The sequence below is a fragment of the Eucyclogobius newberryi genome, unplaced genomic scaffold, assembly GCF_026437365.1.
Source record: "Eucyclogobius newberryi isolate DKJ021-1_F unplaced genomic scaffold, fEucNew1.0.hap1 SCAF_19, whole genome shotgun sequence".
In the NCBI taxonomy this organism is placed as follows: Eukaryota; Metazoa; Chordata; class Actinopteri; order Gobiiformes; family Gobiidae; genus Eucyclogobius; species Eucyclogobius newberryi.
In genome coordinates, this window is record NW_027315823.1 from 11,141,547 (window position 1) to 11,156,027 (window position 14,481).

At 42.8% G+C, this 14,481-nt stretch overlaps 1 protein-coding gene across 1 annotated transcript in view; it reads right to left on the reverse strand.

Annotated features, from left to right (window-relative positions):
* grip2b (glutamate receptor interacting protein 2b) overlaps positions 1-14,481 on the reverse strand; it is a 220,651-nt gene that overhangs the window by 35,071 nt on the left and 171,099 nt on the right. The window contains exons 7-13 of the mRNA XM_072451747.1: positions 13,809-13,954; positions 11,399-11,546; positions 10,480-10,649; positions 9,435-9,593; positions 8,644-8,805; positions 7,820-8,006; positions 810-955 (exon numbers count right to left, since the gene is read on the reverse strand). Of these exons, the coding sequence (XP_072307848.1) occupies positions 810-955; positions 7,820-8,006; positions 8,644-8,805; positions 9,435-9,593; positions 10,480-10,649; positions 11,399-11,546; positions 13,809-13,954 (1,118 nt within the window). The remainder of the gene's footprint in view (positions 1-809; positions 956-7,819; positions 8,007-8,643; positions 8,806-9,434; positions 9,594-10,479; positions 10,650-11,398; positions 11,547-13,808; positions 13,955-14,481) is intronic.

A 14,481-nucleotide genomic window follows, 5' to 3' on the forward strand; every position in this document is an offset into this window, starting at 1 on the left:
CTGGTGAGACTCTAGAGCTGGTCCCTCACCTGCTACATCGAACTCTAAAGAACTGGTGAGACTCTAGCGCTGGTCCCTCACCTGCTACATCGAACTCTAAAGAACTGGTGAGACTCTAGAGCTGGTCCCTCACCTGCTACATCGAACTCTAAAGAACTGGTGAGACTCTAGCGCTGGTCCCTCACCTGCTACATCGAACTCTAAAGAACTGGTGAGACTCTAGAGCTGGTCCCTCACCTGCTACATCGAACTCTAAAGAACTGGTGAGATTCTAGATCTGTTCCCTCACCTGCTACATCGAACTCTAAAGAACTGGTGAGACTCTAGCGCTGGTCCCTCACTTGCAACATCGAACTCTAAAGAACTGGTGAGACTCTAGAGCTGGTCCCTCACCTGCTACATCGAACTCTAAAGAACTGGTGAGACTCTAGAGCTAGTCCCTCACCTGCTACATCGAACTCTAAAGAACTGGTGAGACTCTAGAGCTAGTCCCTCACCTGCTACATCGAACACTAAAGAACTGGTGAGACTCTAGATCTGTTCCCTCACCTGCTACATCGAACTCTAAAGAACTGGTGAGACTCTAGCGCTGGTCCCTCACCTGCTACATCGAACTCTAAAGAACTGATGAGACTCTAGCGCTGGTCCCTCACCTTTAACATCGAACTCTAAAGAACTGGTGAGACTCTAGCGCTGGTCCCTCACCTGCTACATCGAACTCTAAAGAACTGATGAGACTCTAGCGCTGGTCCCTCACCTGCTACATCGAACTCTAAAGAACTGGTGAGACTCTAGAGCTGGTCCCTCACCTGCTACATCGAACTCTATCTCCAGTGCGACCTTGTTGGTGAGTGCAGCGTCCCGCAGCAGCTGGTTGGCCTCCTCCAGGGTCCCGTCCTCCGTGGGGATCCCGTTTATGAACAGGAGCCGGTCCCCCACCTGCAGCAGACCACACCTGCAGAGGACAGCCTGGATCAGGTGGTTTCATTCTCAACAGTGGTGTGCGGTCAGGGCAATCAAGGCAAACAGTGATTGGCCAATAAAATGTAAAATTACTGTGCGTTACAACTATGTATGAATTGTTCTAAAATATATCCTGGCTAAAATCAAGGTGTATTTTAGTGGTCTCTACAGGTCGCTGGGCTGTACTGCAGGAAGCTTGATGCTTCTTCTCCCGCAGGTGCTCAGTCTGTGGCCGTGTTCAGAGGCCCGTTCATGCTTCGCTCTCTAACATGAGCTTTTAGAGCCAGAGCAGACAGCAGCTTCTTTTAGAGGTCTGCCTGCACATGCTCTGAGGACCACACAGCCTCAAACCCATGGATCTTAGCTCAGACCACGCTGAAGAAACCTGTGGGAATCAAGAATGTTTGCAGGTTTTGTCCTAACTGAGCATATGCAGAGGAGAAGCGAAGCAACAACAGCGCCAAGTTTCAAAACACGGACTTAAAAACTGTCTTTTAGAGACTCTGTTCAGGTTTCCAATGATTAGACGTTAGTTAGCAGTAATTTAACAACACCGAGCACTAATTTGTGTAATAAATTGTTGGATAAGTGAGATTATTTAATTGATTTAGCACCCCAGAGAAGGTGTGGGAGTTCCGCTCAATAGGAGTGTTCACATTGGAGACCATGGTTCAAATCCTACTCTCTCAGTATTTAGGCCCGAGCCCCAGCAGGGCGGAGGGCCTATTGCTCCCGCAACGCTGCCGAAGGCAGCGTTGCAACTGTCTGACGGGTGCCCCGTCGCCCCTGGCAAGTACACTGAACTAGCCCATGCCGAAGGCATGGATCATGCATACTTACTCCTGCTATGACAGAAATAGTCAACAATTTGTGAATGGGCGTAGCCCATTCACAAATTGTTGACAACAGCAGCGCGAAGCGCTGCATTCTTCCAAAAACCCTCCTGGCATCGTCCTGTACGCGAGAATCCATGCCGCAGGCATGGGCCATGCTTGTATCTGCTCAAATCAATGGAAGTCTATGGGGAGTGGGCGGGGCATCCCGACGGAATGGGGAGTGACGAGCGCGTAAGCGCTCGTAATGATGATTCCACCCCATGGCGGCATGGGGAAGGCTTAGAGCTTTCAAACGATGTATAATTTGTTGTTATAGTGGAGACGGCTATATTGTTTTTGCTAAAAATATTATTATTTTTATATTTTTAGGCCCGAGCGCCACAAGCTGGCGAGAGGCCTATTAATCTCGTAAGGCCGTGCGAAGCACGGCTGCGAAAGTGCGCACGTAGTGCGCACGAAATCGAGCGCGAAGCGCTCGCCCACTTCCAAACACTCACTAACGCACTCCTCCACTCATGCACGCCCCGTGCATACTAATTAGTTGTAGGAAAATGGAACATTACCGTTGTAAACGGGCGAAGCCCGTGCAAAAGTTTGCACTAAACGAGCACTTTACATTGGGATGACGACCGCGAAGCGGTCGTCATCCCCATATAAAGCACTCATTTGCGCTAAGTAGCTCACGAATACGTTCCCCATCTCTTGCATGTTCCGTGCATATAAGCATGTAATGCAAAAATTGAACATTATTACTGTATAGAGGGCCAAAAACACAAAGTGGGCGGAGCCCACTCAAAATTATCGAAAGTACCCGTCAGTGACCAGGGACCCACACCATGAGGTAGGAAAGCGCGAGCGCTTTCCGAAAATGTATAGTTTATGTTATTTGAAAAATGGGAAACATTGTTTTCGCATCGGAATATTATTCTTTCTTTCTTTCTTTCTTCTTCTTCTTCTCGGGACCAACCCCCCTATTTTTCACCCAGTGAACATTGACGAAAAGTCACAAAAATTTGCACACCTCTAAAAATCGTGCCTCTCTACATTCTGGCTATTTCCCTTTTCTAAAATAAAAAAAATTGGCGCGTCAGCGCCACCAAATGTACCAAAAATGCATTGAGAGATGGGAAATGACCCAAAAAAAATCTGATCGTAGAATCATGAAATTTGGCGCAGAGGTAGATGGTGACAAGAGAAGTAAAAAATATTATTACGGCAACGCCGTCCCCTGAACCAAATGTCGGCCATATTGCTTCAAAAATGGCTAAACATGACTTCGGAGTTTTTCCAAACGTCGTACTTTTACGAACTCCTCCCAGGGCGTTGGCCCTAAAAAGCTGAAATTTGGTGAAAATGCTACTGAGGAGTGGGACATCAAAAGTTATCCAAATTACATTGATACCTCTCACGGTCTCTGTGCGGCGAAGCCGCAAACTGTAGCTAGAATTTCAGAAATCTCCCATATTTAAAATTTCTGCCGTTTGCGCAGATAAAGTCCGAATTGCGTCAAATTAGAATCAGTTGTTAAACTCTTTGCCCTAAACCTACTTGAAGTGAAATAAATTCATTTGGCGCCACAGCGCCCCCTACAGCTTTTATATGGAGGTTAAATGTTTAGTTTTGCGAAATTATATGAAATTTGACACACAACTCAATTTTGGCATCCCCATCAAAAAAGTCAATGAGACCCATGTCATAATTGTTATGGCGTTGCCGTAACGATGATCGAAACCTTTCATGTTATTCCAATGGGGAAATCGCCAGAACATGTTTACACTTTAGACTTTCACAAACTCCTCCCAGGGCGTTAGACATATTAACCTGAAATTTGGTGAGACTCATCTTCAGGACCATCAAAAGTTATCCACATTTCCATTCAAAGAGTCACGGTGTCTGTGCGGCGAAGCCGCACATTTTGCCAAGAATTCAAAATAAAATAGCTTTTTGATGGTAAAACAAAGGGGAGAAGATGTGACAGCGTCACAGATTCAGCAGTAGGCGTAATAAAAGGACAATTGGGGCACGTTAGCGCCCCCTCCTCTTGCGGCGTGGCGGCGGTGTGGCGGCGGCGTGGCGAGGGCCGATCATTGCCGCTTGCGGCTATATTTATTATTTTTCTTGTTCTTCTGCTTTTTGAGCTCTAATTTGACCCCCTGAACATGCTCAAAAACTCACCAAACTTTGCCCAAAATTCAGAATCGGCGAAAAATTAGATTTTTTCAGGGCCATTTTTTTTTTTGTTAAAAAATGGCGCGACAGCGCCACCGACAAAAGTCAAAATACATTGCACCTATGGGAGACGCCCCGAGGTCAACTTTGGCGTAAAGCTACGAAATTCGGGACAAAAAAAAAATATTAATGTGGCCACGCCCCCAGACTTACCCTATGGCCGCCATCTTCCTTTGAAAATGAAAACACGCTGTGTTAGCCATTTTGTTCACGTCAAACTTTGACGAACTCCTCCTAGGGCGTTTTGCCCACCGACTTCAAAATCGGCGTACATCCTCTGGACAAGTGGGGCATCTAAAGTTATCCAATTTTTTGAGATAGTTTTTACGGTTTGTGTGCGGCGCAGCCGCAAACTTGGACAACTTATTTTGGAATATTTCAGATCTAAAAATTGCTCCCATTTGATCAAAACCAGTCCAATTATGACCAAATTTGAATCAGTTGTTAAACTTTCTACTTTGGACCAGTTTAGGCTGACAAAATTGAAATGGCCGCGATAGCGCCCCCTACAGAGTGACCTTTAAATTAACATTGAAGGTCAAAAATTAGTTTTACCAAAATTGTCTAAACTTTACCCAAAATTCTATTTTGCCGTCCCGATCACAAAAGCCAATCACAAAAATGCCTAAATTTATACGGCGTAGTCGTAGCGATGACAGAAACCTCCCATGTTATCCTTATGGGAAAACCGCAAAATCTCTCAAATTACCACATTTTTATGTTTTACACTTTAACAAACTCCTCCTAGTGCGTTTTGCCCACCAACCTCAAAATCGGTGTACGTCCTCTAGACAAGTGGTGCATCTAAAGTTATCCAAATTTTAAGGATAACTTTTACGGTCATTGTGCGACGGAGCCGCAAACGTTTCCCAGAATTCTGACTATTTGGCCTTCAGAGTGGCCTATAAACAATAGAGTTTTTCCAAATGACATGACATTTTGCACTAAATTCTAATTTGCCATCCTGATCATACAAGTATGAGAGCTAAAGTCATATTTTGTACGGCGTAACCGTAGCGATGACAGAAACATCCCATGTTATCCTTATGGGAATATCGCTCAAATCACCACATTTTTACGCTTCACACTTTAACAAACTCCTCCTAGGGCGATAGCCCGATCAAACTCATATTTGGGGAAAATCATCTACACAAGCGGGCCATCAAAAGGTATCCATATTTTGATTCTAAGTGCTACGGTCTCTGTGTGGCGGACCCGCAAATATATGTCAGAAATGGGAAAACAGCGAAATCTCTAAAATGACCACATTTTTAAGCTTCACACTTTAACGAACTCCTCCTAGGGCGATTTCCCGATCAAGCTCATATTTGGGGGAAATTATCTACACAAGTGGGGCATCAAAAGTTATCCATATTTTGATTTTAAGTGGTACGGTCTCTGTTCCGTGGAGCTGCAAATATACTGTCACAAATGGGAAAACGCCAAATCTTTGAAATGTTCACATTTACGCTTCACACTTTAACAAACTCCTCTAAGGGCAATAGCTCGATCAAGCTCATATTTGGGGAAAATCATCTACACAAGCGCGGCATCAAAAGTTATCCATATTTATATTCTAAGTGCTACGGTCTCTGTGCGGCGGAGCAGCAAATTTGACTGACACTTGTGTTGATTTGCACTGGATTGGCCATGTCCAATGTGTCGCCGTCTGTCAAGTTCTTTTTTAATTCAACACACAATAAGGGCGCCATCTTTATCAAGTCGAAAGCGCAGAGTCGGAAGGCCGGCGGCCCGCGAGGGCCGTTGGATGCCGCTTGCGGCTTTAATTTTCTCTTTGTTTTTTTTCCACTTTTCTATTATTCATTAGATATTGATGAACATCCCAGGTCTGCTTGCCCATGCATAAAATCTATTGCATGCTACTGATTCCCAAACCACCTGAAACACCTTACAACGCTCGCCTCTTTGCAGAACTGGGGATAGATAATGCCATTCTGTTTAATAAAAAAAAAAACATTTGACCTAAAATAAGTATGTTAGATGTTCTCTTTCTATTTCATTATGGAATCAGGTTAGACATAATAAAAGTCGTATAACCCAATTTCACAACCACTTTGAGATGTGCTGTGCCGTCAATATACTCCTATCTAACCTTCACTTCTTTAAATATCGTCTTCAAATCCTCTGATAAAAGTTATTATTATCTACAAAACTTCTTCAGCTGATTCCATTACGTTTTAATGTCGGTCTTTATAAGATCATTTTACCTCTGCTCTTTGTCATCTTATCTCCTCTCACTTTTACGACTTAAGCGAAAAAGCAGCAGATCTGAAGGCCATAAAAGGTGTATTTTTATATTAGCGCACACTTTGAAGGTTCAAAAAAAAATCCTCAATGCAGTATTCTTCATGTACAGTACGTTTACAGTACAACTTGTTTCATTCATTATTAATCACTATTTAAAATCCCCATAATAACACGGGAAGAATCTGTATTTTCAAGGCATCTTTGAGCGATAAAAAAAAAAAAAAAACAGGTTTAAGGCCAAACTGTGGAACTTTCCAAGCCAAGCAACAACATCTCCATGGAGACAAGCACACGGTAGAAGCCCCACCAGAAAGTTACATTGAGCACATTTAAACATCTCATACACATAACATCATTTGGGCATCCGTTGACATGATGAAAGGTGCTTTTTGTTGACTGCATTATCCAATTAGAATGAGCTCCTCACTTTGGGTTGCCAGATTGTAAAACCTGTTTGCGGTACACCCAAAAGTGTCGTCTTGAGCCCTATAGGACCCGTGACTGTGATTGTAACGCAGTTATCGCAGCAGAAGCACATGAGGTATGTTAGCATTAGCATTAAAGATGACTTCTACTCTTTGATCCTGTGGTAAAACTGCGGTTGACTCGGATTATTGTAGTATTTGGATTGGCCGTGATGGTTAAACAGAAGCTACTTATTGATGGTTAGCTTGAGGGAGAGAGGCTAATTAAAGCGGTTAGCGTGGGCGCTAATGGGAACACGACAGGCCTCAAGCTAAAAGACTCTACAGTGTTTAGGAGGGGGGGACATTTTATGGACAAAGGCATTAGGTTTTGTGCTTTCTTATTCGTTTAATTCTTAATGTACCATTTTGTACATAAATTTTTAGGACAAATTACATGACTTTTCAAGAGCTTTAGACCACCATCAAGGGTTTATATTGTATTAGATATAAGCTCCATTTTACCATACATGTTTTGATCCTCTCCCATCATCTATACAAGATCAATTAGTGAAAAATAATGCAACACTGGATGGAAATACTGCTTCCCACACAGTAATCTTTTAATATTACAGAAGAGTATTGAAACTATGTGTGCTGTATAATAACTAGGGGTGACAGACCTCCAGCTGAACTCGACCAAAGGATTGTACATTTTTTTTACTGCAAATTAAGGAAATTCTTCCACTAAAACCTTAATTGCATCCATCTGAATCACTGTATTGACCTGTGGCTTTAGACATGTTTCAATGCAGTGTGGATACCCCTGCCATACGAAGTCAATTTTACTGCAAGTTTGGAAATTCTCTACCGTCATAATCTTAAAATCAAACATTTTTGTGTGAATTACTCTTGACGTAAGTCGCTGAATTGACCTTCTGCTTTGTCAATATTTCAATATGGTGGAAAGCAGTTTGGACAACCCTGTATTATAACGACCAAAAGTATCAGTATTGTCAATCAGTTAGTCAAACAAGAAGCTAGCAGTCCTCCAAAGTGAAGTAGCGCGTGGCTTGTGCAGGACAGAATAGTCTTATTGCGAGTGCGTTTATGTCCTACCGTTCTGCAGAGCTGTCTGGTTCTATAAACCGGATGAGAGGAGGGGCAGACAGGGTCTCGGTGGCGAAGATTCCTCCCTGGAGTTGAACCCCAAACCCATTGAGAGGGTCTCCAGTCAGGACCACCTCACTGGTCTCCACATGCACCACCTGACCACCCGGACCCACGGAACTGGACGACAGAGACACTAGAGGGACAAAAACAGAGATGACATCAGAGGTGGGTAAAATATAATCATTCAAATAATAATGCTGGATTTTAAAAGTCTTTCAAGACTCAATCTGCTTTACAAAGGGTGTGCGATATTGACAAAATTAACATCTCCATCAGGATTGTGCTAAAGTGTGTGCTGGTAAATGTCATGGTCGAGGTTCACGTATCGCACAAAAAAATAATGAACCATAAAAGTAACAGTAAAAGTAAAGAAATATAACTTAAAAATCCTTGTTTGGAAATCACTCCACCAATCGAGTGTCTTTCCCACAAACGCAACAACAGTTTGCACTTGAGCGAGCTTTATTCTGTTATTTTTAATTTAAGTATACCGTTTCTTACATGACTAACAAAGGACGAAAGTAATAGTTTACCAAAACCTCTTTTAGACCAACTTATTTGGAATGCCTTTCTTCCTCCTGCACAGTATTGTCCCCCAGCACCGACCATAAAACAACCGCACAGCCTCCATATTTCACCATGAGTAGGTTGTCAAAATCTTTACTTTTTGTTTGTGAGCGGTCTCTCTAAAGTCGACACGGGCTCCATAATAAACGCCGGCCTCGCACCGTGCACTAACACGTGTTGTCAGGTGGAGAGGGCAAACCTACGTGAACTCTTGTGCTCCTTCTTCCTCTGCCGTCGTTTGAGCAGGGAGTTGCGAGGGCTCATTGGAACTGTAGTCCGGGGCAGGGTGCTGGAGCTCTGACTGCCCGGACCCGACGACGTGGTGGTGGTGGTGGAGCTGGACGAGAAGTTCACCGAGACCAGGGCTGGAAAAGGTCATGAGGAGAAATAATCACTTTTTTTCTTTCGGTTCATAAATAAAGTACAGGTTAGACACTTTTGTCCTACAATTAATGATGAATAATCCACAAAAACAACTTTACCGTCTATAATAATTCTTTCTGACTTATATAGGTTGTTTTATGTTGCACCGAATCACGAAAGCAAGTTCCTATGTTTGTGAATTCTGTTCATTGACAATGGCTTTAAACCTTTTCTGATTCTGAATTATAGACAGTAATAGTTTATTATTATTCATGGTTTATTTAAGCTGACTTTTAATTGGCTAATCAGCGCTATGTGAAAGTTGTAGCAATAAAAATAATACAATATTAAACAAAGAGAGCGCTTGAACCATGTGAGTGTTTGTTTATTGGTTCAGCTCTGTTTGCAAAAGTAGTGCGTGTCCTCTTTCTGTATTATTAATCCGATGTTTGGGCAGGAATAATAAGCATACGCTTTGCTCTTGTCATTGTTCATTGCTCTTTCTGTCAGGATAATAATAGATTTGTTTTAGCCCAGACGCTGTTTCCAGTCTCTCCTGCCTCTGCTCCTTTTCGGGATAGTGAGTTCAGGAGGCTAACCACTCTGCCGCAGTAACACATGCAGTCCTTACATTTGCAGTAGTCAATGGCATTGATGGTGTTGTTGTTGGAGGTGGTCCAGGTCTTGGTGAGAGTGGAGCTGGGGTCACGGAGAGCGCTTGAGTTCTGGGGGTGATAGTAGTTAACACAGGGGTCCCACGAGTGAGGGTGGTCCGACTTATGCACCTTCACTGCAAACAAATACAGAAAGACACAGAAACAAAACTGTGTTATCAAGATACACTGTTTGTATTCAGGACGGGCCCATATGGATGTTTTGAGCTGATACCGATATCTGAGATTTGACTTGCTGCTTTTGAAAGTCGCTGCTATTTGTTGATACCATCCATCCAACTTCTTCCACTTATCCGGGGCCGGGTCACGGAGGCAGCAGTCTAAGCAGGGACTCCCAGACTTACCCTTCCCCAGACACTTCCTCCAGCTCCTCCGGGGTAGTCCCTCCAGCGTGTCCTGGGTCTTCCCCGGGGCCGAAACATCTCCCCAGGGAGGTGCCCAGCAGGCAACAGATGCCTGAGCCACCACAGCTGGAGGAGCAGCGACTCTACTCCGAGCTCCCCCTGTGTGACTGAGCTCCTCACCCATCTCTGAGGGAGCGCCCAGCCTCCCGGCGGAGGAAACTCATTTCGACCGCTTGTAGAGAATATTTATTATAGATACAGATAGTCATACTCTGTGTGGGAAGCAACCCATTCATTTGAATGTAGAAGAGCTGCTCCATCACACACTGTAATAACTACAAGAGCAAATGTAGATGTACATGCTTCTCCATGTAGTCCGTGAGCCTATAAGCTACTAATGTAGCCACAGCTGCCCTGGGGCAGACTGATGGAAGTGAGACCCTCCCACCACCACCAACCATTCCCGCTCACACCACTTTCATAGGCAATGTGGGTTAAGTGTCTTGCCTAAGGACACAACGGCAGAACTTGGTCCAAGCTGGACTCAGTTGTGACTCAACTTGAATTTCTTACAATCAACAATCAAGTGAGAGTTCCCCCCCACACCGGGACCACCAGACCAGATCTTGTGTCCCACCTGAGGCCTGCTCAGACCCACCTGTGTCGTGCTGTTTGTTGCTGAGCCTGGTCTGGTGTGAGGGCAGGACCTCCAGCTTTACCAGCTCTGTGGTGCTGGCCAAGAGCTGTGTGGCCTCCAGGACCGAGCAGTGTTCTGTGGACGTGCCATCGATGGAGAGCAGGTGGTCCCCCGGCCGAAGGGCCCCGCACCTGAGGATGGACACATGAATTCATGATCAACCGCTCATTTTTACATTCCAATATTATATATTCTGCTGATTTATGATTGGATTATCTCTCGAAAACAAAAACACTAAATACAAAATTAACAACTTGGCAAACATGTCCAAAATTTTAGTAATGAAGAACAATCAGTAAATGCTTGCCAGTTTGATTTGAACATGTTTACCTTGTTTCTCATGGTAATGTTTGTGAAAAAAATAAAATAAATTTGTACATTTCTTTAAAATTGTCTCTGTATATTAACATTTGTTGATTAGATCTACAGCTTTAGATCTAACGTTTTGTCTATTTCCTTCCTAAAACTCTTTTAGCATGTTGTCCTCTGTAGTTATCTAACGTGGGGTCCGTCTCCCCCGGTGGCTAAGTAATACAAACATATTTTTTCATTATATGGAAGGCATTTACATTACTATACTATTACATACAGACATGCTTTTATACCAACCAACATAGTGTTCTGAGCCTATAAAGCACGTTGGAAGCAGGACTTTATATTTAGTAATACAGGGTTTATGCAAATGTCTGCTGCTAATGTGGCTCGAATAAATGGTACTATAGTAGACTGCTGCTCATACATTAAATCAGACTTGCAAATGACATTTACGTCAGAGACACTTTGAAGTGAGACTTTGTAAGTACATGCCTTTGTAAGGAAGATTCGATTCTTCCATGTTAAAAAAGAAAAACCCACACGGCTGCAGGACAGAGGAGCTCACCTGTCCACCACACTTCCTGCTTTGACCCGGTCTATGATGATGACTGGTTTGTTTCTGTGCGTGGTCGACGTCAGTGTGATTCCCAGCATTGCCCCCGGTGACTTAGCGATCTCCACCAGCAACGGACCAGACGCATTTGCCATTGTGTCTGAAAAATACAATAAATACAATATTTTCAACCACACGTCCCATGCGTTTTTGATGTTGGAACATACTTGGACAGGGAGAGAAAAAAACGGCCCTGGACGTTTTGGTCTAGACCGACTACAACCGCTTTTCTTTTTTTACAACTGATCTTTTCAATAGGATAAGCTTAGTAACAATATTTGTGTATATTAATTAAAATGTGCCGGTGCTCCCGATGTCCAGTCCAACAGAGATAAGTAACATGATAAAGATCTAAATACTCTGCAGTACATCACATTGTATTTACAGCGTATACTTTATCACAGTGTTTTGGAATGGGCCCCAAGCTCGCTCAGTGTTCAGTACTTCTTGTCTACTTCTACCTCTGTAGGGTTTGTCAGCACCTGATTTGGAACCCTACCAAATATTTGCCCAGATACTTTGATACACTGATTTTGCTCCAGCTAACTTTGATGATAATGAGCTCAAACGGGCCACTGTTTCAAATCGGGTCTGAAGTCTAAGATGAATAAATATTGTGATATCTAATTCTAGTGTTGAGGCATTTCGTATTTTAAGTACAAGTCGCACCTTTTTTCATAGTTTTGGCCGGGGTGCGACTTATATTTATACTTATACTCCGGAGTGACTTATATGTGATATTATTTGTTATTTTCACACTTGCAACCGCATTTCATACTCCAGTGCAACTTATGTTTTTTTCTTCTCTATTATGCATTCTTTGGCTGGTGCGACTTATAGTCCAAAAAATACGGTAATTAAAAAAATTAAATCAAACAATAAATTGGTTACATTTCATTCACTGTTGTGTTCAGATATAGTTATTATCCCCCAGATACGAAGACCAGGGGGATGTCCGCAATGCATTCTGGGTAGTCTGAATGCAGCTGTTTAGCCTAAGCTGAGCCTCGGGCAACAGTTAAAGTGCTAACGCATCAAAAGCACTGCTGCCATTTTCTTTTAGCGCGGAAGAAAGCGGGAGGAGTTTGTCTGGGAGCGTTTAGCTCTGCTGTGAGAGACGACTGGATAGATTCTGCCACGTTCTAATGTCATTCACTGAGCGACTGCGCAGTCAGCTGCTTTTGTATCTGTGCCTCGCTGCCAAAACTTCATCCTGTTTCAAGTCTTCAAAGTGACTGATCGAGCAGGACTGGCTACTACTTTTCACTTCTATCACTCTACTAGGTTTTATTTTAACTTTGATTCAAACTACATTTCCCTCATTGACTCTTGAGTCTTAATCTACAAAGTACAAATAACTGGAGGTGTTGCTGAGTCCATTGTTCAAGTGTAGATTGTACGGTTTGAGCCAGTTGGATTACTTTGACTGTGAGCAATCAATATAAGAGCGTTTAACATTTACATTTAGTTTTTATTCCAAACATGAGACGTTGTAACCAAAGTATAATTCAGGTACGATTTAGAGTTTCTTTATATGGGAAACATGTGTTATGTTTGGGTGACGTCGCTGACCTGAGAGCCAGGACCTGAGCATGTAAACGCACTTGGCCATGAACACAAGCCGCACGAGACGTCACATACCGCCCCCGTATGTGTATAATTACTATATGTCATGTTGTGGAAGTACATGAAGCTCCTTTGTGTACAGTTCTGGTCATTACAGCGCACAAATGTCGGTCAGTGCGCAGCTTATAAACGTTGCTGCTGGTGACTTTGCACCCTCTTCTGGCATATTTTTGTATTTAAATAGCAGGGCAGTGGAATGAGGGGAAAAGCGGTGGTGTTTTTGTCCGCAATAGGGTTTGACTATATTGACAAAAAGTAATATCAATATTTGTTTGAGTTTACAGAGATTGACATCCAACCGAAATGTGTTCATACATGTTCGTTTAGAGATTGAATTAGCTAATCAAACTAATCAAAAAAGTTCAGAAATATCACCATATACCATTTTTTCTATCAACATTACTCAATCAAATATAAAATAATCAAATCTTGTTGTGTTATAAATAATATTCTTGATTTTCAAATTGTGCATATCTTCAAAACAACATTAATACTATTATCTAAGGTTTGATAATCTTGTCCACCCCTGGTCTGCAACTATCTAAATATTTAAATATCTAAGTGTTATTTCTGCAAAGAAGGCCTTATTGTTATTGTTTCATATCAAATAGAAAGTAAAAAATGAATGCAGTTTTGAGTAAAGAGAAATATCAGGACCAGTATTTTTCAAACTCCATTCACAGCATGCAGCAAATACATCCCGTGTGCGCCCCCTACAGGGCTCTGCTGGTCTCACCCATGATGGTGACGTCGTACTCGATCTGGAAGAGGGCCTCCTGTCCGCACTGGGCCAGCAGACTGAGGGCCTCACTGTGAGAGCAGGAGTGCAGCGGGACCCCGTCCACACTGAGCAGGCGGTCCCCCGGTCTGAGGGTGCCTTCCCTGAACACACACACACACGGCAGCGCAACTGTTGGTTTGGATTTGGTCATGTTGTTTATGAGAGTTTGACAAAAAACAGAACATCAATACGGAGTGGGCAGAGGTAAAGTACTGAGTGTGGGTGAAGCAGCAGCTTTCAGTGTCGTTCCATTACAGTTCTGATTTAACAACTCCTTTTAGCCAAGGCAAGTTTATTTGTAGCGCACAGTTCATACACAAAGGGCTTTATAGAACAGGAAAATATCCATTCAATTGTAGAAAAAGATAGATTATAGTCATCTGGACACTGTTTTTAAAAATAAAATCAAGCCTTGTTTCTCGGGAAAAAAAAAACAGTATTGAAATGACTACAACTGACTCTTTTTCTACAATGGAACACACTGGACAAATGAGAGATTACACCCACTTGATCCATTTCACAACACAAACACATAAAAACTTTAAAAAGTAAGTCAATATGAAATGTACTTTATACGAGTACAGATAAAAGCGTGTCAGTCATACGCACAGCTAAACAGAACTGTCTT